Source organism: Dioscorea cayenensis, chromosome 18 (genome assembly GCF_009730915.1).
Source record: "Dioscorea cayenensis subsp. rotundata cultivar TDr96_F1 chromosome 18, TDr96_F1_v2_PseudoChromosome.rev07_lg8_w22 25.fasta, whole genome shotgun sequence".
In the NCBI taxonomy this organism is placed as follows: domain Eukaryota; kingdom Viridiplantae; phylum Streptophyta; class Magnoliopsida; order Dioscoreales; family Dioscoreaceae; genus Dioscorea; species Dioscorea cayenensis.
Window position 1 is genome coordinate 17,161,145 of NC_052488.1, and position 22,832 is coordinate 17,183,976.

Here is a 22,832-nt window from a genome sequence, read left to right on the forward strand (position 1 = left end):
TGAAAATTCAGCTTTTTGTCTTTTCATTACGTAACGAAATTACCATGGTAATATGAGTGGGAATGTTATATATGTGGTAATATTACGGTAATTTAATATAATCATGTTTGGTTGGGAACTTTTATTACTTTGGTTTTCATGATAATCAATTTGTTAAAATATAAAAAGTTATAAAATTATCTAAGATAGACATCAAATGTGTTATGAGTTAACTTAATCTGGGGAAGTTATTTTTAATGTTCCCTTTCAAGTTCCAAATAATACATTGAACAGCATTGGATGGATGCTTTCAAGTTAAACGTACCACAAGCATGGAAAATTAAAGAAAACTAAAGCTTCTTGATTCCAAGAGAATGAGCTTTGCATCAAGATACTTTGAAGAGACAAAATGTTTATTAAATTTTCGCATGAATCATGATTTAGGTATATATATATATATATATACATGTTTATCTGTGTTGACATAAAGTTGCAAAACAAATTTACAAGACTTAGATTAAACTCTCAAAGTACAGATTCAATCTGCATAATTGTATATCTGCTGCAAACGTTAACAATGAGAAGAGTGATACAGTTGAAGCCATTTTAAGGATCTCAGATTCCATGGTTGATAAGATAGCTCTTTCTATTAGTTTTTGGGTCTATAAATAAAAGAAAAGAAAGAACATAAGTGAACTATCTCAAGCAATTCAAGTATCAATGTTCTGTATGATGTTCTGATATACTACAACAATAAAAAAGGCATCACCTGCTTGTGCATTCATTTTAACTATAAGAAATCCTCAGAAATATCACTTTCCATGATGGATAACAAATAACAATTTCATTGTCCTCAAACATTAAGTATTCGAGGATATAGTAAGCATATGTTCTAAGAAAATTTTCATAAAAAGGTCAGTCTTAAACTTTGTAGTAGCAATATGTAATTTAACTCGTAACTGAGCAAATTAAATATGTCTTGGTTCTTAAAATTAATAACCTACAAGAACAACTGTATTTAAGTTCAATCATGATCAAGGACCACAAGAATACCACATGAGCACAAATCGACAAATCAAATCTCACAAATCCAAGTAAAAATTTATTGTATAGCACCTATCAATGTTGCGCGAAAAAACTGCAGAACTATACAGTTGTTAATATACGACGATTCAGAATAGGAAATTCAACAACAACAACAGAATACTTACAAAGAGTTCGACCACATCGAACACAGACCGGTCCAGCGGTTCATTTATTCCATATAAAATCAAAAGAATCGCTGAAACCATTCCATCTTGAGAAATCTTTCTATGCATTTAGCTGTCCAAATGATTTGAATTGATATCCTCATTCATCCCTCTCATCTTCAAGTCTCCGTAAAGTGATTCGATAACATGCAGATATGATAACTGATTCAGCTCGGCTTTTATTCGTTCCTGATTAGCTTCCATCTCGGCCCACCATTTCTCACCCTGAAGTTTTGAAATCTTTGCCAATGCTTCATCAGCAGCCCATGAAGCTGCAGTCCTTTCTCTCTCAAGTTCTAATTCCAATGCATTACGAAGTTCTTTCTCCCTGGCAATCTCTTCCTTCAATTTCATCACAATGTCTTCCTCTGTTCCATCAAGAGCTTCTTCACTCTCACTTTTGTCCTCCTTTTTACAAGGATCACAAGATTGATTCATTGATTGACAGGATGAACAATGAACACAATGTGAGCAAACACCCTTGAGTTCTTCGCTTCGGTGAGGGCACCGCCGCCCTCTAAGGACCAAAAAGCCGACCAACACCATCAAAAACACAATGCAAACATCCTTCCAACATGAAGAAGCTAAAACCTCAACTCCCCAATACCTCAAAGAACCACAAAACAGAGCAAGAATTCCAACCTTCAAGGCCTTCTTGAAGGGAGAAAAGAAACAAATTTGGTACTGCATGCCTCTCTTAGCAAAGCAAAACAACCAATTCAATCAAGAAACTCAGTCTTTCATCTCTATCACTGCCAAAAGACCCACCTTTTCCATCAAAAACAGCTTCTTTTAGAACCAATTCAAAGGGGCAATTGAAAATGAGAGAAACAAGATTACCTTGAGATGAACAACGGCAATCGAGAGAAACAATCGATTAAATCAAAAAGTTCTCAATCCTTCAACACTATTACCGCTAAAAAAGCAAACTTTTACGGCTTCTCTCAGAACCAATGCTTAGAGGCAATGAAGACAAGGGCAAAAGGAGATTACCATGTGAAAGTAGGCAGCTTAGCAAATCAAAAACAACCAATTCCATCAATCAAGTAACTCACTCTTCCAACCGCATTACCGCTAAAAAAGCCATCTTTCCCATCAAAAACAGCTTCATGTTAGAACAAAAGCTCAAAGCCATAGAAGATAAAAAGGAGCTTACCTTGTGATCACCATTGGCATTGTAAATCCCAGGAGCAGAGAGAGAGAGAGAGAGAGAGAGAGAGAGAGAGTTGGGGGGTTTTGGGAGGAAGTGGGAGAGGTGTTGGGTTTTGAAGCGGTTGTGTAGAGCTAGGGGTGGCAAAAATTTGGGTCCGGACAAAACCGGGTCTGGACAACTACTAATATAAATAGAAAAAACTTAGTCCGGGATCCCGTCCGGTTTTTAAATTCGGACAAACTTAGTATGTCCAAAACCCGGTTTATTTTAAAACCGGGTTGTCCGGATGTCCAAATTTGTCCGAATTCTATAAGTTATTTTTAAGTTCACTCAAATATTAAATTATACAAAAAAATAATTTAATTCACATTAAATGCAAAAAAACATTAATAATCCAAAACTCAACTCAAATTATAGAAAAAAATCTAAGTCTTAATAGAAAAAAACAATATATGTTTAAAGTTTTTTTGAAGAATGAACTTTAAAAACAAATGGGCCTAGGGTTGTGGGATTTTTAAAGTTTTAGGGGTTAAAAGGGCCCGTTGTCCGAATTTCATGTCCGGACCCTGCCCGGATTTAAATCCGGACAACCAAGTCCCATGTCCGGACCCGACCCGATTTGCAAAACCCTTATGTCCAAACCCTTTTTATTCCGGGCCGGACAAAACCGGGCCGGCGGGTCCGGACAGATTATTGCCACCCCTATGTAGAGCTAAGGGGATGTTTAGATGCCAAGAGTGGATTGGGGGAGGAGTGGATTGGGAGTGACATGAGGGGTAATGGAGGAGGAGTGAGAATGAAGGATGTGTTTGGTTGGTAGGATTTGGAGAGTGTAATTTATTGGGAATGGAAAAAGTAATGAAAGTAGATATGGTAAAATGACACTTATGTCCCTCATCCATATAAATGATATTGTATATATAATAATGAGTTATTTTTTTAGTTATATATTTTTTTTAATTATCAAAAAAATAAATATTTAATTTTTATTATAATATAATTTCATTCTAATTTTTTTGGGATGAGATTTTTAATATCATTAATTAGCTATTAATTAATGGTGTTAAATATAATGAGTTGTTTTTAATTATAATTTTTAAAACATTGAAAAAATGTAACTAATTAATTATAAGAAATAATTATTTAATTTTATAATACTATAATTTTATTATAAGTATTATATTCAAATATTAATATTATTAATTAGCAAGTAATTAATGGTATTAACTATAATGAGTTATTTTTAATTATATTTGTGTAACACATAAAAAAAATTAACTAATTAATTATCAAAATAAATATGTGTAATAACATTGAAAATAATAATAATATGAAAATTTTTCCTTGCCATCTCTTTATTTTCTCTTGCCATATGTGGCAATGGAATAATCATGTTTCCAAGCAAAAAAAAGACACAAAGAAGGGCATATATGTCATTTCCCTGTCCAATCTTGGCCAATCCGCCCAATTCTTGGGGAGTGAGACTCACTCACATGGGTGAGTCTCACTCCTTCCACAATCCACCCTCAATCCCACTGATGTATGCCCAAACAAGGGCTTACAACCACTCCCCCCTCACTCCCACTCCAATTTTGGCATCCAAACACCCCCTAAGTGTAGTAGGTGGCTTGATGCTTGACACGTGTTACATTCAACGGTGATGTGTACAGCTCATCCTACTACTACCCAAGTTTGTACTCCAAGTATGCAATCTGTTTATAAATTATGATGATATAAAAAAGATGTGGGAGTTTGATAGGGGTTAGGATTAAGCTTCTAATAAGATCAAGATCTTTTAATTTTATTATTATTATTATTTGTTTAGATAATTGAAAAAAAATTATTTTGAATAGAGATTATGATTGTGATATTTGAATTAAATTTAAATAAATTTGATAAGTTTACCCCTCCCAACATGTGTTATTTATATAAGTATAAAAATTTAAATTTGAGCCAACTACCTCTTAATCTTTTAACATTGAGTTCTTTGTGTAAAGTGCTCATGTTTTACCTAGGAGGGGCACTCTGTGCACATTCTTAATACATAATTTCTTCATATTATATAAAAAAAATAAAAAAAAATTGAATTTGAAACAAATCGCTTAAGCCATCCAAAACTTTACTATTTGAACAAACCTCTCCCAGTAAATATATATCTTTATTATCATTGATAATATGTTTTCTAAAAAGTTTGATACAATCCTTAAAACAGTCCAAGCTTAAGTGCTCTTATTTATATCATATATCAAACAAATCCATAGTGCACACGAACAATCCACACAAGAGAAGAGCGAAAAAAAACTTTAAACAGTTAGTAGTTATAATGTGACTTCATCACACGAACTTTTTTATAAGATCACAAGCAAACCAAGCAAGCAAATATAAGCACAAGGTGATCGTAATTCAGCTTCCTAAGCAGCATCAATGGTGTTTGCCATATCGATGACGAATCGATATCTAACATCACCCTTTTTAAGCCTTTCCATGGCCGTATTAACGTAATCCATACCGACAACTTCAACATCGGCAGTCACATTGTGTTTTCCGGCAAAGTCTAACATCTCTTGTGTATCTTTCATTCCACCAACATTGCTTCCTGAGATGCTCCTTCCACCTATGAAAATCAAACAATTAGAACTCAAATGATGACAATTTAATGAATCAGAGATACGATGATCATAATGGAATTTTTGGATTAATAGTTAACAGTCACCTTGAATTAAAGAAATAACAGGTATCTCCATTGGTTTTAAGACAACACCAACCATTATGAGCTTTCCATGAGCTTTTAGCAGGGAAATTAGAGGCACAATTGGGTGTGATGCAGCAACAGTATCAATGATACCATCCATTGTTCCCATTGCAGACTATAACAGAAACAAATTCATTAAAAAGAATATATCAGAACAAACACCATATTCCTTATCGATATAAATATTATGCCGGTTCTTTGAATGGAATAAATACACTTTACGAAAAGATTGTTGTTCCAATTAACAGAAACAAATTCATCAAAAAGAATATATCAGAATGAACACTATCTTGTATATCTACATATATATTATGCCGGTATTCTCTTTGAATGGAATACTCTTTATGAAAAGATTGTTGTTCCAATTTTACCTTCATCTGGTCAGGATCACGGCTGACCAAGAATGCATCAGCTCCCAATTGTTCAATTGCCTCCTTTTCCTTGCTCGGAGATGTACTTATGACAGTAACTTTCATTCCATGTGCCTTGCCAAACTTCACTGCAACATGTCCAAGGCCACCAAGACCAACAACCCCCAAATGCTTCCCCGGCACATTGAGTCCATGGTATTTCATTGGAGTGTACACAGTGACCCCTGCACATAGTAATGGCACAATCTTCTCTAATGGCAAGTTGTTGGGAAGACGGACCACATATCGCTCATTAGCTACTAAGAGATTGGAAAATCCTCCATATGTTGGTTTACCATCACTACCAATGCCATTGGAGGTAGGAACAAATTTAGGACAGTAATTCTCAAAGTCTTGTTTGCAATTATCACAAGCAGTGCAGGAGCTGATAACATATCCAACTCCAACCTTGTCTCCAATTTTGAACCTATGCACATTACTCCCAACCTCAGTAACAACACCTACAATTTCATGTCTGCAGTAAACAAATGCACAAATCATTGATCATATATCAAGATGCATATTTCAAGCAGGAATTTTCCTACTTGAAACAAATTTATCATGTTTGAGACTTTAAAAAGACAAAATTTTATATAGTGTACAAGGATAACAAGAGTAATTGCAACAGAAAAATTTCAGCAGAAAGAAAAGAAAGAACAATCTCAAAATAATAAACAAAATTTGGTTTGGAAAATAAAAATAAAAAATACAATTCACATTACAATATATCGTGAGATAAGAGATAAGACAGATGCATAAGAGTCAAGATCTCAAGTAAAGAAACAATTCATATTTACATTATCAAACCAAAAAAGAATCAGTTAAATTTACATACCCAGGCACAACAGGGTACATCGCATTCCCGAACTCATTCTTGATGATTCCAAGATCTGTATGACAAATCCCACAGTACAATACTTTTAAGGTGACATCTTCATCTCCATTAGATCTGCAGAACAAATTGAAGCTCTGATCTCAATCTGTAATTTATATCACTCAGAAACACACAAATCTCTTAAAAATTAACATTTTCTCTACAATTTGATGTAAAAAGATAAGATTGTAACCATCAATCAGTGCTCCAAGAGTATAAACAAAAAAACACAACATTCAGAAATTAAGAAAAAAAGGATCAAATAGAACACACTTCTCAACTCTTAACAAACTTCAACAAGAAGTCCAAAGACTCCAAACCATTGTAGATGAACACTAATTGAACTCGAAATCACAAAAAAGAGATTCAATACCTTCTGGTGAAGTTGAAAGGAGAAAGTACACCAGAGGAGTCTCTTGCTGCCCATCCAAAAGCTGGTTTCTGCTCTTCCATCACCTCTCCTTTCTCTCGTTCGCTCTCTCTCTCTCTCTCTCTCTCTCTCAGGCTCAGTCACTCGCTAATACCCACTTGTAGACCGGACCGCGGTTCGGTTCAAACCGTAGATCCAAGCCGGAACCGTTACTATTGGAACCAAACCAGAATTGTAAAAATAGTTTCGATTCCAAACCGGAACCTTGAACCGGAACTTTAAAGTTCCGTTAAGGTTCTTATGAGTTGAAAACCGGAACATGAATCGAACCGGAACCGAACCGCTGGTCCCGGTTCTATTTTATTAATAAAATAGAAAATATATATAATATAATTTTTTTATATATTTTAATTAATTGGAATTAAATTATTTAGAACCGAACCAGAACCAGAATCGTATTGGAACTGAACTGAAAACCGAAACCTTATGACTATGGTTCGGTTCCAGTTCTATAGTTTATAAAACCGGAACTGGTGGTTTTAAACCGAAACCGAACCGAACCGTGGTCAGGTCTACCCACTTGTGTCATTGTCTCTCTCTCTCTCTCTCTCTCTCTCTCAGTCACTCGCTAATACCCACTTGTGTCATTGTCACTCGCTAATATGCACTAGTGTCATTGTCACTATAATGAGAATATCTTTGTTAACCACAAGGACATAATTTGGGATTTTATATGAACTAATTCAGTTATAAATGGTGAGTTTTGGGATTAGACGAACACACTCTGTATTTTTTTTTTTAATAACTCATTTGTGCCTCTTATTTTTATTTTGCTAAATGATAAAACAAGGCATTAATTTTTGGACTTGTGAAAAGTGCCTCTTTTTTTATAAATAATTTTTTTTAAATTGCTAAATCCAAATTACAAGAAACATGGGGTTTTCGGATTAATTTTTTACTGAAAGCCTTTATACTGTCATAAATAAATTATTATTATTGTGAAAAACATATTCTCTCCACAAACTTGTGATTGCCAAAATCTAATTTTCTGTTTGAAGTTTATATTCTTTGTCTCCTTTATATTTTTTATATGGTTTTTTTTTGTTGTTATTTCTACATTCATCCGGTGGATACATGTTATTTTTTTATAAATTTTTTTATTTATCATTGTATTTACTTATTAATTTATATGATTTATCTTTTTTAAAAAAAATTATTTTTTTAAAATACACTAAATACCCTCCCAACTCTTAAATAAATATTTTGTGATGAAAAAGCTACCATTGCAAAACTTTATTTTTTTATTTTTTTATTTTTATTTTTATTTTTATTTTTATTATTTTTTTGAAAAAGGTGGATAAATCAATATATTAGATAAGACCAAAAGTAAAAGAGTTCCAAAGTACAGACAAAATAGAAACAAACTCAACGCACCACAAGCGGTGATACAAGGGCTACAAAAGACCTAAAACAGTAGGAATAGACCACCCGAGGAAAGGAGCTTCCTCAACACATGACTACCAATCAAACAACTAACTCGTGACTGGTCCTGGTGCCTCCTCGGCAGTATGGTCCTCCCTAGGATCCTCCCTGTGCAGCTGACCCCTTTGACCAAGGAGCTCAAGGCTACGAAAGTAGCATACGATCAATATTCATGATAAGGCAATGGGCAGAAGCAAATTTATCATTAAAGATTTGATCATTCCTGGCAAGCCAAATGTTCCAAACTAACGCCTTAATCACTAAATCAGCATAGATCTTAGAGGCCTGTCTCACTGTCCCTCTCCAGTAGCCCCAAATATATCTTATAGAGCTAGGAGGCTCCAGAAGATTAAGAAGATTGATAAAGTACATCCACACTTCCTGAACGAATGGGTAGTGAATGAACAAATGGTCGACTGATTCAATCTCAGAATGACACATCACACAAGTCACCGTCGGAAGTTTGTTGCAACGTCTGAGCTCCATATTTTCCAAAGTCAGGATTTTGTGTTTTCCAGAACAGCCAATTGAAGATGTTTATCTTCTTTGGACAACTGTTTTTCAAAAAGAAGCCAGAAACACTACAACGCAGCCCCCCATCGTTAAAGAAATTATATAATGATTTAACCGAGAATAATCCATTTCCAGATAAAGCCCATCTTCTTATGTCTTTCGTATCCAGACATCGCCTCTGAATCCAGTCTTGCGCTTGAAGAATGTCACTGTCTTCAGACAAAGGAGTCTCCCCTAACTTGTAAACCAGCTCCTGGAAGATAACATCCTGCTGCCGGCTAACATGGAAAATCCCAGTCCACAAGTACATCGGCAATTTACCATATAGCCAACGGTCTTTCCAAAACAGCGTATGTATGCCTGCCGAAACAACGTGGGAAAAACATCTCAACGGCGGAAAACAACTTGACGCCCCTTTCCAAAAATAAGAAATCCTCCCTTTTGTTTTGGGAAAAGATTCCATCTCTACCCACCATAGTTAAAAAGAATCACATCACTCCCCCACCCCCACCCCAACCCAACCCCAAGTTAGGGTCAGTCATAAACTTTCACCACCATTTCCCCAGTAGTGCCTGGTTAAAATTAAACAGATCTAGATTCCCCCAGCCACCTTGATCTTGCGCTCGACAAATGCTCTTCCAGCTAACGAGTCTACGACCCGGGCTGTCCATATCAGGTCCCGACCATAGAAGTCCCTTCTAATATGATCAATGTCTTTAATGACTCATTTAGGCAGTTTATACATCGATATCCAGAAGGTAGGTATTGCCGATAGGACTGAGTTCACTAACGTGAGACGACCGCCCAACGAGAGGTGTCTCGTCTTCAACGAAGAAAAACCTTCTCTTGACTTTAGTAATAATCACCTCCCAGTCCTGTTTTCTCAGTCTTCTACCAAAAATTGGGAGACCTAAATATGTTACCGGGAGAAGCCTAGACACACAGTTCAAAGTTGCAGTCGCGGAGACCTCCGGTAAGATGACCCTATTAATCGAATACAAACATGTCATGTAAAAATTGGCACGCAGATCACTCATTCCTTCAAAGATAAATAAGATCAACTTCACAATTCTGAGATCCTACAACCCCCCTGAGGTCAGCACCAAAAGATCGTCCTCATAATGTAGATTACATCTACTCTGGAAAGACCCCAAAGGCATACCCACCCACCAGAATCCTGGAACGTAGGGCATGACTAAACATAAAGCATAACACATCCGAAACCAAAACAAATAGTAGTGGGGATAGTGGATCTCCTTGGCTCAACCTACTTTTATAAAGGATATAGCCATTAGGAGACCCGTTCACCAGAACATTAGCCTTAGATGAAAACAGAATATTTCCAATCCAAGCCAACCATCTGTCCCCTAAACCCCTAGCTTTCATGAGATCCAGAAGAAAATCCCAATCCACCAAATCGAAAGCTTTCTCAAAGTCCACTTTCAAGATATGGCCGGGCAATCTTTATTTGTGCATGCTAAAGATAAGCTCCTCCACAATAGCCACATTGTCCAGAATACATCGACCTTTCAGAAAAAGCTGATTGGGCCTTATCCACTAAAGCATCCATGACCTTACTTAAACGTGTTGCCAAAAGCTTGGAAATGATTTTTAAGGGCGAATTGATTAGGCTGATAGGCCTATAATGTCCAGCAAATTTAGGGGAATCAACCTTGGGGATGAGAGCAATGCTGGCCCAGTTAATCCTTTCCAAGTTAGCGCTGCCACTGTAGAAGTCATCACATAGTTTAAATATGCCCGCTTTAATTGTTTCCCAAAAATGTTTAAAAAAATGCATTGGAAATCCGTTAGGCCTACAATTTTTTGTTGTAAAAACACTTAATATTCTCACAAATATATCTTTTTGGTGAGGAAATATTATTTTTGAAGAACTTGATTTTTGCAGTTAATTTTTTACTAGACTTTGAATACTTTGTTAACTCTTTTTTTTCAACAAAATGACCCTCACAAATATGATCTAAAAAATATTATTATTTCAATTTGTGATGAAAATAATTTTTATTACAAATATTTAATGTTTTGTTAAAAAATATTCATTTGTATGGTTTTAGATGTGCTCTAAAAAAAACGTTTTTAGCGATGGATTTAGTATGTTTTATAAAATAATATATATTTATGATAACCAGATTAGTTATGCAAATACTATGTAAGTAAAATGATTAGACTTGTCCCCCAAATTCGAATATGATCACTCTGTCATGAGACTAGAGTCAGCCTCTCACATCTCCAGACCTCTTAAGTTCCAATTTGAGCTTGCGTGGTACTCAGCTAATGGTTTTCTCAAGCTACTTCGAGAGTGATGGCACAAAGTTTCTCACCAAGGTTGTGGGCATACATGATGTATGCAAGGTAGGGTAGTTGGGGGTTTAATTGAATGGAAGGTTATTGATCAACCCTTACTTGGATCCAAGATTGTATGCAAGGTAGGGTAGTTGGGGGTTAAATGGAGGGTTGAAAAACCTCTATTTAACTCCCTTTTTCAACCCTCCAAATTGGGGGTTTTGGAGGGTTGAACTTTTTCTATGATGAAAATACCCCTCTTGAAATTAAGTAATTACATGCATGCCTCATATAACAAATTAGATTTGATGTTTGTGAAAAATAAAATAAATAGTAATTTTTAAATAAAAATATTTAATTAATAAAAATAATATTGTTGTATAAAATTAACATAAAATACAATTTATAGCTTCAAGGGCATTTTAGTAATTTTCATATAATACCTTACCTTCTATTACCCTCAATCCAAACACTTCAAGGTTTGATAACCTCCATTTATCTTACCTTCAATCCAAACAAGGTATATCTTAAAGCCTCCTTTTACATTACTTTACCTTGTTTTACCCTACTTTACCTTACTTTACAAAACCTTTCTTCACCTCATCCAAGCAAACTTAAGGAGAGATTACAACCCTAGGCTAGGCATAGTTTTGGATCCATTAAGTTATGTAAATCGGCAATTTTATATACTTTAGAATCCTTGGAGGTTGTCAAGGAATCTAGGCTTTTGACCACGTATGAGTAGATGCAGGACAATGTACTTAGAACGGACCTAGGATCCGTGTTATAACATGAAGAAAATAACTAGAAGAAGCCTATATGTTTGATCTAAATTAAGGAAGAAGGTGAGAATAAGAGAATCTTTCATGCAGTAGCCAATCAACGTCGAAATTGAAATTTCATCCCCAACATTATGTTGGGGATAAATATCATCGAAGAGCATGACAGAATTGGAGAAATGTTCCGCTCCTAATTTTGCTCTCAATTTGGATTTAGGTGGCAGTTTCGCTTCAAATTTAATTGGACCAAATTGCTATAACACAAGGCTATAATTGAATTTTATATGCAAGAAGCCCCTTTTGACTTAGGAGAAAAATAAAAATAACTACTTTTAAGCGAGGTCCAGATAAGGCCCTTGGACCTGATGGCTTCTTGTTTCTATTTTTTTGGAAACACTATGACTTTGTTAGTGATGATGTCATCAAGCTTTTAGATGACTTCTTTTGGGGTTAAACAATTTTGGAGAGAATTAAATAGGTTAACATTGCCCATATTCCAAAGACAAGTACCCTTGAATGCGCCATGGATTTTTGCCCTATCAATTTAAAAATTTGTTCCTCAAGATAATCTCTAAAATCCTAGCTTTGTGACTCAGCAGGTTCCTGAGCTTCCTTGTGGACATTAGAAAATCAACCTTTACAAAAGGAGGAGCATTGGTGACAATATTGTCACAGCGAATGAGCTAATCTTAGCCTTCTATAAAGGAAGGTCCCCCAAAAAAATCATCAAATTAGACTTCTCTAAAGACTTGAATAGTGGATTGGGAGTTCATGACCTACTTATTGTATACGTTCAGCTTAGGATTTTACTGGGTGGGTCAGGTTATGACCACTATAAGCCTCCTAAGTAAGAATCTTAATTAATAGGTTTCGAGAAGTTATGTTAGGGAGATCATTTCTTTCCACTCCTTTTTGTGCTTGTCATGGATGTATTAGGTTCAATTGATAGGGACACAAGTGTACGTACTGATCATGTAATAAAGTGTGAGTAAGTGTAGAGTGTCGATCCACAGGATAGAAAGTGAGTACTAGTAATGACTCTAGATTTGAAAAATAGCCTAAATAATGAAGTGATTTATGTGTGAACAAGAGCAAATAAAAACAAGAAAGTAAGAAAAATAACATGAGAGAAATCAAGGAAGAAAGCGATGTCCAGGCATAGCATTCCTTTAAGGTTATGAAGCACAAGACAATGGTTGTCTAAACATGCAATCTTATTTAACCTGAAAGGTTTCTAGAAATATACAAAACCCCAATTTCTCAAGCGAAGTGTAACTGAATAGGTGCGGAGCTGATACAGACATCCACACAATCACATTAACACTCTATAAAATCTTATTGTTGACTAATAATAATCTCCCCCTGAAGAGAGACTATCCCTAATCTGAATACAGAATAGAAATGCGATTTCTCCTAAAATCAGCTCCATATTATTGCAAAGAGCTTAGAAATTATCATCAATTTATTCGGAAGAATTGTGGGAAATAAAGTCTCATTGATACCCTAACCAGAGGTGTACCCACTATCCTCTCAAATTGTAGCAAGTCTATGCTATGTGGGAATTTCTTCTCGTCATGTAGCAATACAAGGGATGATAGCTAGGGATTTCGCCTCGTTAGCAACTAAGCATTCATTCACACAATTAGACTCAAATAGATATGATTGCAAATAAGAAATCAATTAAGGCATTAAAGATCCAACAACCAAAGTTAAAAGAAATAAACCCTAGAGTTTAACTATGCCCAAACATCTACAAATTAGCGCTCCATTAATGGAAGGCTAGCATTCAAAATAGAAAGAATAGAGGAAAACATGAGATCCATGAAAGCCCCCTTTTTAGTCCATAGGATGAAGAGTCATCGAAGAAGTTCCACACACGCCATCAAGATAAACTCGACCGCTACGATCTTCAATTCCCTTGAATGTATGACCAAATCCCTCTCCAAATCACCCTTAAAGTGCTGGAGATTTGGTCTTTTTCTTCCTCAACCTCGTCTCCAAGAGTCGCCCCAAAAAATAAAAATAAAAAGATAGAATAGAGAATGCTCTAGAAATCCTCATAAGTTTTATTTATACCTGATTGCTTACGGGTGTAAGGACTAGGTCGTAAGGGAGCTGGAGAAAATTGTCATGAGCCTTATGGGATGATTTACGGTTGTAAGACCTGTCTGTAAGGTCTTCTGTTTGTGTTGCAGTTCAGCTTACGGCTGTAAGCACTGGACCGTAAGCTTCACTGTTCTGCTTCTTGCAACCGCCCTTACGGGTATATGTTGTGGTCGTAAGCTCCTCTAGATGATCCTTAAGGGTGTAAGCCTTGCCTGTAAGGTCCTCCGACTTGACTCTGAATCCCCCTTTACGGGTATAAGCATGCCTGTAAAGTCTTCTGGAATTGACTTACGGCAATAAAGACGATCGTAAGCTGCCCATAAACTACCCAGTTTGCCTTGTTCTTGTTCTAATGTTGCCGAGATAGCTCCAACTTCATTGTTTTAAGTCTCAAAATGCTTTCTTTGGCTCTCCCTCATCTTTAAGTACTGCCCTAATCCTTTTAATACAAAACACACAATATTTAACATCGAATTCCATATTATGGTTTAATACATGCCAATTTAGTGTACAAATTGATATAAAATATATAAACATTATACACTTATCATCAATGTTTGCTCATACTCTCTCGTATGACATCATATATTTAGTACTTCTTGGTGAGTACAACAAAATCTATTATCTATAGTATATTTAAAATATCATTGATAGAAATGCAAGTATATGTGCCGATCACATAATAGTAGTGTGCGTAAAGCAAAGTGTTGGTCTATAGGGAAAAGAGTGAATACTAGTAATAGCCTTAATTCCGAAAAGATGACCTAATTAAGAAAGTGATAAGTGTGTAAATCAGAGAAAAAAAAAGCAAGAAATACTATAAAAAGCAGGGGAGAAATCAGGGGAAGAAACGATGTTTGGGCATAGCATCCCTCTAGAGTTATGAAGTACATGACAAAAGTTGTCTATGTATGAAATCCTACTTTAACTGAGAGGCTTCCAGAATTATACTAAACCCCCATTTCGAGGGCGAGAGTAACTGAATCGGTGTAGAGCTGATAAAGACATTCACACAATCACATTAACACTATATAAAACCTCACCGTGAGCTAATGATGATCTCTTGAGCAGATAATCTCCCTTGGGAAGATAGATTACCCCTAATCTAAATACAGAATAAAAATGTTATTTCTCCTAAAATCTATTCCACATGATTGCAAAAAGCATGAAGTTACTCACTAACTTACTTGGGAGAATTGAGGAAGACGGTCTACAAAGTACCATATATCTAAGCTTACTCACAATTCCCTCTAATCACAGTATATCTATACTAAGTAGAAATTTTTTCTCGTCACAAAGCACAATAAGTATGATAATTAGGATTTTCGCCATAATAGAAATCAATCATTCAAACATGCAATTAGATTCAAATATAATGGATTGCAATAAAGAAAATAATTAAATCACATGAATCTAATAACCAATGCCAAAATATAAACCTTAGAGTTCAACTATGCCCAAGCATATAACAAATTATCCCTCCATTAATGGAGGGCAATTATCTAAGATATAATTCACAATGAGAATGAATAAAAGCATAGGAACCCCCTTCTCAATCATGCCGGAGATAGATCGCCAGAAAACTCCAAAAAACTCTCCACAAATACCACCAAGATAGGCTTGAAAACTATAATCAACTTCCCATTGAATGTGGATCCGAATCTCCTCCTTAAATAGCCTATAGAGCCCTGGAGATCCGTCTCCTTTCTTCCCTAATCTCGCCTAAAAAAGAGCTTTGAAAATAAGATAAAAGATGCCATAAAATCCTCATAAGGTCTATTTATACCTAGATGCTTACGGGCATAAGGACATAAGGAGCCGGAGAAGATAGGTCGTGAACCTTACGGAAACACTTATGGCCGTAAGTCCTATCCGTATACCTTGATGGCTCTGAATCTAGCTGCGGCCACGGTGAAGGTTTAGGGAGGTTTCTAGACCATGTTGCGTTTCTTTTGTAGTGTCATATTAAATTTGTGGTTTTGGCGGTAAGTATTGTATTTTATGGATTTTGAGACTCGTATTATATAGTTTGTTATATGTATATATATATGTGTGTGTGTGTGTGTGTGTGTGTGTGTGAAACTGTTCTAATCTATTTGCATTATTATAAAATCTTGGTTTGATGTTTAACTTGTTTTATAGTATAAACCCTGTGTTTGGTATTTCGTGGATTTGTTGTTGTAAAACACTAGTTGGGTCAAAAGCCTTTCTTGATACTATCTTTTGTTATATTATATTGATGATTACTGGTATGTGTATTTATGTTCTAAACTATTTGTATTATTAGTATAGCATTATTTTGGTGAGTTATATCGTGTATTTTGCTGTATTCTTGTAGTATTGTACTAACCCACTCACTGAGTGAATTAGGTTACTCACTCCTTTTCCTCTTCCCAGGCTATTGCAGGCAATAGTGCGGTAGTGAAGCAGTGTGCTGGGCATCCATTGTCTATTTTCAATCAGTACCAAGTTCATGTATGCTATCCTTGAGCATTGTATGTTGTATTAGGGCATGGATCCATTAGTGTGTTTAAAAATCTTGATGCATGGCTTATATGTTTGTGTAATCTCTTGGAAACTTCGTGGTATTTATGATCATTACATTTCCTAACTCTGCTATTAGGTGATGTTGTTGATGTTTACCTTGCTTAGCTTTGACCTTCCTATTTTGCATACTCTACTTAGGGTTGTTGATTCCAGGTATTTTGTCATCCCTCATCAGTTGTCAGGGCGGTTATCAGGTCCCGGGTCCTGCGGGTCAAGGCATGACAATTTTATTGATATAAGAGTTATTGGTTTAGACTAATAATTGTCCTCTATCCTTGTCTCTGATTGTCTTATGTTGTAGCTAGTGGATATAATTAGAGTTGAGCATGTAGCACTGTTGCACATAGGATTTGATTCTAAAGTTTGTTTTGGTGTCTTTTTCAGTGAAAATGCCAGTACAGTGCCCAAGTATATGCAGTGGAGCTATTTCTCCTACTGTTGAGCCTATTTCTGCACAGTTGAGAGATGGACAGCGTGGAAGGCCATCACCATCGTCCTCTCCTTCGCCACCTACGTAGGGAGCCACTTCGAGGCCTGATCTTACAATAGCATCATCAGTGCATGTTCTAGGTGCACCTGAGTTATGCCCCAATGCCTGAGTTAGCTCCGTCCCTAAAGGTAATGCAAACTTTCAAAGCCTATTGGGACAGTCAGAAAGATAGCCGACTTATCATGAGTATAGAGATTTCTTGAATTACTGGACTGTCCAGTTGCCTACTTTAGTACCGCCTTTAATGCAGTCAATTCCCCAAGCTCTTGCACAGGATAGTAGGTCCAGTCAGAGTTTGATTTTGTCCAAGCTCTTGAAGGAAGCTCGACAGTTAGGCTGTGGTACTTTTGATGGCATGAGTGATGCTATGTTTGCTAAAAAGTAGCGAAAGAAGGTGATAGCTACTTTTGACGACATGGTTCTCGATGATGAGCTAAGGCTCAAGGTTGCCATAAGATTTCTTGAGGGTAGAGCTAATGTTTGGCGGAAGAGTCTAAAGAGTTGTTCCTATACTACGTTGACTTGGTCATTATTCCAGCAGGAGTTCGACGAGGAGTACTACACTCGCTTCCACAGAGATCAGAAGAGACATTATTTCATGCAGCTAATCTAGGGTGGCAGATCTGTGACAGAATATGAGATAAAGTTAAAGGACTTAGCAAACTTCGTACCTGACTTTTTGGGTTTTGAGGAGGTATTGTGTTCAAAGTTTGAGGTAGGGTTGAATCTCAACTTCGAGGAGAGGATGGCAGTTACAGGGAATCAGAGCTTCAAGGTGGTAATGCAATTGGCTCTTTGGGCTGAAAAATTGGTTCAAGGAGGCAAACGAGTCCAGGAGAACTTGGCTAAGAGAAGAGGTACATACATGGGTCAGTACTCCAAGAAGATCATAAGTAAGAGTTCATTTGCAGGTGCATCTTCCACTAGTTTCTTTAGGTCTTCTCTGAGCCAATCAAGTGGACAGCAAAGTTTAGAACCTTTCGACAGTGTGACAAATACTAGATTAGCGGGGACTAAGCGATAGTGCTTGAATTGCCATAGGTTTAATGGAGGGGGTGTCCAGAGCTGCAAAGATGTTATTATTGTGGTCAGAGAGGTCACATCAGGTCAGCATGTCCAGGGTTGAGCCATGTTGATCCTACCCCAACGCCTGTTCCAGGCCGTTCTGATTAGTTTAGGGGTACCTAGCTTGCAGCTCAGACACATGCCACCACTACCAAATCCGTAGCTGCCGGTAACATCCCATAATCAGGAGGACCATCCTCGCAGACCATATCTTAAACTAGGATTTTCACCCTGACCAATGAAGAGCCTAATTGTGAACCAGACATGATTATAGGTACAATGTCTATCTTTCAGCTTGGTGCATGTGTATTGATAGATTCAGGGTCAGAGAGTTCTTTTGTTAAGTAAGAAGGAAATTTCGAGGGTGAAATTTTCTTCAGGGGTAGAATGTTATAACCAATTTTTACTGTAGTTTTTTCAACTCAACACTATAGCAGCCTGTTACCGTAGCAGCCTGAATTCTTCATTAATTTCTTCTTCTTTCCTTCTTCCTCTTTCTTTATTTCTTTCAGCCGAACACCTCAACCTTGGAATTTTTTTTTTGATGACCCAATTTCGGTAAACTTCAATTAGAAATCTCTTCCTTCCTTGTTGGTAAGTATTCTAGGAGCTTTGATCCAAGCTTTCACTCTGTATTTTGTTAGTAGTTTCATTGTTTTTGAATTGTTTGAAAATCCTAGGTTTTGAATGATATGTGAGGATTTTAGGCTTAAATTGAAGCCCTTGTTCTTGTTATTCATTTTTGTGAATGTTTGTAAAGAATTTTCTTGGTTAGATGTTATAAATCGGGAGAAAACTTTTTGTGTTATGGTCAGTTTTATTGTAGAAAAACTGTAGCACCGATAAGCTTTAGTTGTTTCTTTGGTTTCTTTGGATTAGATTGAAACTCAAACCCTTAGGAATTCATTGGTAACCTTTAGACCTAACTTTGAGCCAACCCTAGGATCGATTTAGGGTTGTTTGTTAGAGAGACTTAGGGTTTCATTGTTTGATTTATTTTGCTAATTCTTGTTGGTGTTTTGTTGTGCTTTGGCAAGGAGGTGCAGCTTTGGTTCGAGGTAAGGAACTAGCAGAGGATTAGTGCTTGGGAAATGAAATCATCTAAGTTGTGAGTGGGATTGCTTATGCATAATTCTTTTGGGAGAATACGTATAATTATATTTTATCGTTTAAGCTAAGTTTTATTATCTTTTATACTTAAATCGAGGTTTTGATTGACTTAAAATGAGTTTATTTATTGATGTTTCGTACTTGAAAAATGTTGCTGTTCAAGGGAAATAATTTTAGTATGATATTTTCTTTGTCAGTTATGAATTGTTTAGATTTGCAAAACTTTGGTTATGATTCGCATTCATCATTTCCGTGGGGAAGTGACAGAAATTTTATTATTGATTATTGTCCTGGTTATGAACTTCTCATTGTGAGATGCATGTTTGTATTACTTGGTTGATGATATCCTACTTAAGTAGGTGGTTTCTACAACCATCCTATTGAGGTAGTGTGGAAGACCGGCAGACTTATTTGGTCCAGTTTAGGTGGAGTGTACAACCCTGACTGGATATTCATCGGGAAGCTGGGGTCACCACACAGTGGATCGATGGGTCAACATCAAGGACATGAGTACCTTGACGGCTTTGAATGTTGTACCTTGTCCTATTTTTTTTAACCCTAATCTTTTTTTAATATTTTTTGCATACTTGGGAGTTAGAAGGGCAATTTGGTCTTTTTTTATGTCCGTTCTTTTTTCATATCCCCAACCATGCCTTGTTATTTCAAAGCCATGCCTTGTCAATTCAAATGCATGCCTTGTCTTTTAAAGCCATGCTTTTCCTTTCATTACTTCTTTGCTTTTTTCTCGAAGAAGAAGGAGAAATGAAAAATCCTTCCCTTGATAGCTTGAAGCTCCATCTTTCCTTCCTCCTTCTTTCTTGAAGCTAGCAAGGTAAACACTATATTCTTTCTTGTTTTCTCCTTGTTTTCTTCATCCTTGCTAGGGGAATCTAGTGCTTGTGGTAAATGAGCATGTTTGAGCTTTGATTCTTGCATTATCTTGTTGTTAGAGAATAGAAGGTTATTGGATTATTTTATGCTTGGAATTTTTCGGGGTTACTCTAGCACCAGTGAGCTCTCCTCATTTTCATGGTTTCTTTGGCTTAGAGGGAAGCTTAAACCTTTAGAACTTCTTCAGTAACCTAAAGTGTTAGTTTGAGCAAACTCCAGAGTGTATTAGGGTCATTTGGTAGAGAATCTAAGGGTTTCTTTGTGTGGACTTTTTGTGCTAATATTTGTTGGTGTTTTGTTGTGTTTTGCCAAGAAGGTGAAGCTTTGGATCGAGGTAAAGAGTTAGCTGAGGATTAGCTTATGAGGAGGAGAAATCATCAATTTTGTGATTGGGATTATTAAGCATGACTTTTTTGGAATATCACCAATATTTATATGTTTATATATTCTATCTTGCTTAAATGAGATTTTGTTGGTTATTATGATTGATTTTGAGATGTTTATTACTTGATGCCTTTCTTATGCACGTTTGAATTCAAATGAAAAATTTCCAGGTTGTCACTTAAGTTCTTATTGTGTAGCGATTCATGTTAAACTCTTTTGAGTTGTGTGTGCATCATTCCCTTGTGTAATGGATGGTGATTCTTGACTTATTTGAGTAGATGTTGGTTATTGTTGGCTATTGTACTTCATGTGGAGTAGTGCTTATTATTGAGTTTGCATGGTGATACTTTACTACAGTAGGCGGTCTCCACGACACGCCTTTTGAGGTGGCATGGTAGGCTGGTTGATTACTACGAGGGCCAGTTCAAGTGGGAGTTTAGAGGCCTGACTGGATATTCATCAGGTAGTTGTTGCCATCATACGGTGAACCGATAGATCAACGTCAAGGGCATGAGTACCTTGATGGCTCTGGACTTAGCTATGGCCACGATGAATGTTTCAAGAGGTTTCTAGACCATTTCATACTGGGTGCATGTTGTGGATTGAGTATGTTTTTGAGTTGTTGTTTTCTTTCTTTAGAGTTTGAGATTTATAGTATTGTGTTTCTTTGTAGTTTTATCTCGAATCGGTGATGAGCGGATGAAGCCCAGCTATCACTTTTAGGAGGGCAGTCTCCCATAAATTTGATTTGACACTAGTATTATGATTACTTATTGTGAAACTCATGCTATTTACTTTGTTATACTTATAATGGGAACTATTTTGATTTATATGTTTAATGGTGGAAGATTTGCTTTATATTTAGCTTGTTTTCATAATGTGGAACCCTATTTTCAGTATTTTGTGGTTTTGAAGTTGTAAAACTCTAGTTGAGGTAAAATACTTTCTTACTCTATCTTTTTGTTATATTGTATTAAAGTTTACGATTATGTGTATTCATGTTCTAAGCTACATTATCTTATTAGTAAAGGGTCATTTTGAGAAATTTATGTTATTTTTTTGGTATATTTCTGTTAGAGTTGTGTTAACCTCCCCTCACTGAGTAACTTTAGTTGCTTACCCCTCTTTCTTCTTCCCAGTCTTTTGCAGGTAGTAGGTGCGGCTGTGTGGCAACGTGCTGAGTATTTGCTACCGTTTATCTTTTATTTTTCCCATTCAGTTCATGTATGTTGTTTTGCCATGGACATGTTGTTTGACTTATGGGTCCACTAGGGTGTAGAAAACCTTGTTGCATGGTTTTGCATCTAAACAACTCTTAAACTCTTGGTGTATCAACTTTTGTTGCTGTTGTTAGTGTTGCTTCCCTATGCATTTGTTAAACCTCTCTATTTCTATTTGTTGTGGTTGGTGTGGTTATTGGTTCTTCCGCTGTATATCATTGTATCCCTATATCTTGTATCTGTGTTAAATATTGTTGTTTACAGGTTATTGTTTAGCCTTGCGGCATCCAGAGGGTTGAGTGGCGGGGTGTCCATCCTTGGGATCGTCGTGGCGGTTGTCACGTCCCATGGGCCCATGGGTCAGGGTGTTACATTGAACCTAACTGCGACGACGATGAAGGTTTAGAGAGGTTTCTAGACTATGTTGCATTTCTTTAGTAGTGTCATATTAAATTTATGGTTTTGGCGGTTTGTATTGTATTTTATAGATTTTGAGACTCATATTATATAGTTTGTTATATATATATATATATGTGGACTTGTTTTGATCTATTTGCATTATTATAAAATCTTGGTTTGATGTTTAACTTGTTTTATAGTTTAAACCTTGTGTTTAGTATTTCGTGGATTTGTTGATGTAAAACCCTAGTTGGGGTAAAAGACTTTCTTGATACTATCTTTTGTTATATTATATCGATGATTATTTTTATATGTATTTATATTTTAAACTATTTGTATTATTAGTATAGCATTATTTTGGTGAGTTATATCGTGTGTCTTGGTGTATTTTTGTAGTATTGTGCTAACTCACTCACTGAGTGACTTAGGTTACTCATCCCTCTGTACTCTTCCCAGGCTTTTGCAAGCAGTAGTGTGGTAGTGAAGTGGTGTGTTGGGCATCCACTGTTTGTTTTCATTCAGTACCAAGTTCATGTATGCTATTCTTGAGCATTGTATGTTGTATTAGGGCATGGATCCATTAGTGTGTTTAAAAATCTTGATTTTCTTAACTCTGCTATCAGGTCATGTTGTTGATGTTTCCCTTGTATACCTTTGAACTTTCTGTTTTACATACTCTATCCAGGGTTGTTGATTCCAGGTATTTTATCAGCCTTGTGGTGACTCGAGAGTTGAGTGGTGGGGTATCTCTTCTCGG

At 36.2% G+C, this 22,832-nt stretch overlaps 2 protein-coding genes across 4 annotated transcripts; both read right to left on the minus strand.

Moving 5' to 3' along the window:
• Positions 1-526: 526 nt before the first annotated feature.
• Positions 527-2,463, minus strand: LOC120281914 (protein FLOURY 1-like). 3 transcript variants are annotated; one of them, XR_005542836.1, is made up of 3 exons: positions 2,386-2,463; positions 1,191-2,316; positions 527-641 (listed from the first exon to the last, which is right to left on the minus strand). XR_005542836.1 is itself a non-coding variant. In XM_039288609.1 (3 exons), exon 3 carries the CDS (start codon positions 1,917-1,919, stop codon positions 1,299-1,301), a length of 621 nt encoding a protein of 206 aa, XP_039144543.1. In that variant the 5' UTR covers positions 1,920-1,981; positions 2,070-2,316; positions 2,386-2,463; the 3' UTR covers positions 1,062-1,298. The 3 variants fall into 3 exon arrangements, 2 of the variants coding, with proteins under 2 accessions (XP_039144543.1, XP_039144542.1); XM_039288609.1 differs by lacking the exon at positions 527-641 and having other exon boundaries at positions 1,062-1,981; positions 2,070-2,316; XM_039288608.1 differs by lacking the exon at positions 527-641 and having other exon boundaries at positions 1,062-1,997; positions 2,070-2,316.
• Positions 2,464-4,585: 2,122 nt separating this feature from the next.
• Positions 4,586-6,947, minus strand: LOC120282532 (probable mannitol dehydrogenase). The gene is made up of 5 exons (XM_039289357.1): positions 6,792-6,947; positions 6,380-6,493; positions 5,506-6,019; positions 5,096-5,249; positions 4,586-4,996 (listed from the first exon to the last, which is right to left on the minus strand). Exons 1-5 carry the CDS (start codon positions 6,869-6,871, stop codon positions 4,794-4,796), a joined length of 1,065 nt encoding a protein of 354 aa, XP_039145291.1. The 5' UTR covers positions 6,872-6,947; the 3' UTR covers positions 4,586-4,793.
• Between the last annotated feature and the right edge of the window lie 15,885 nt (positions 6,948-22,832).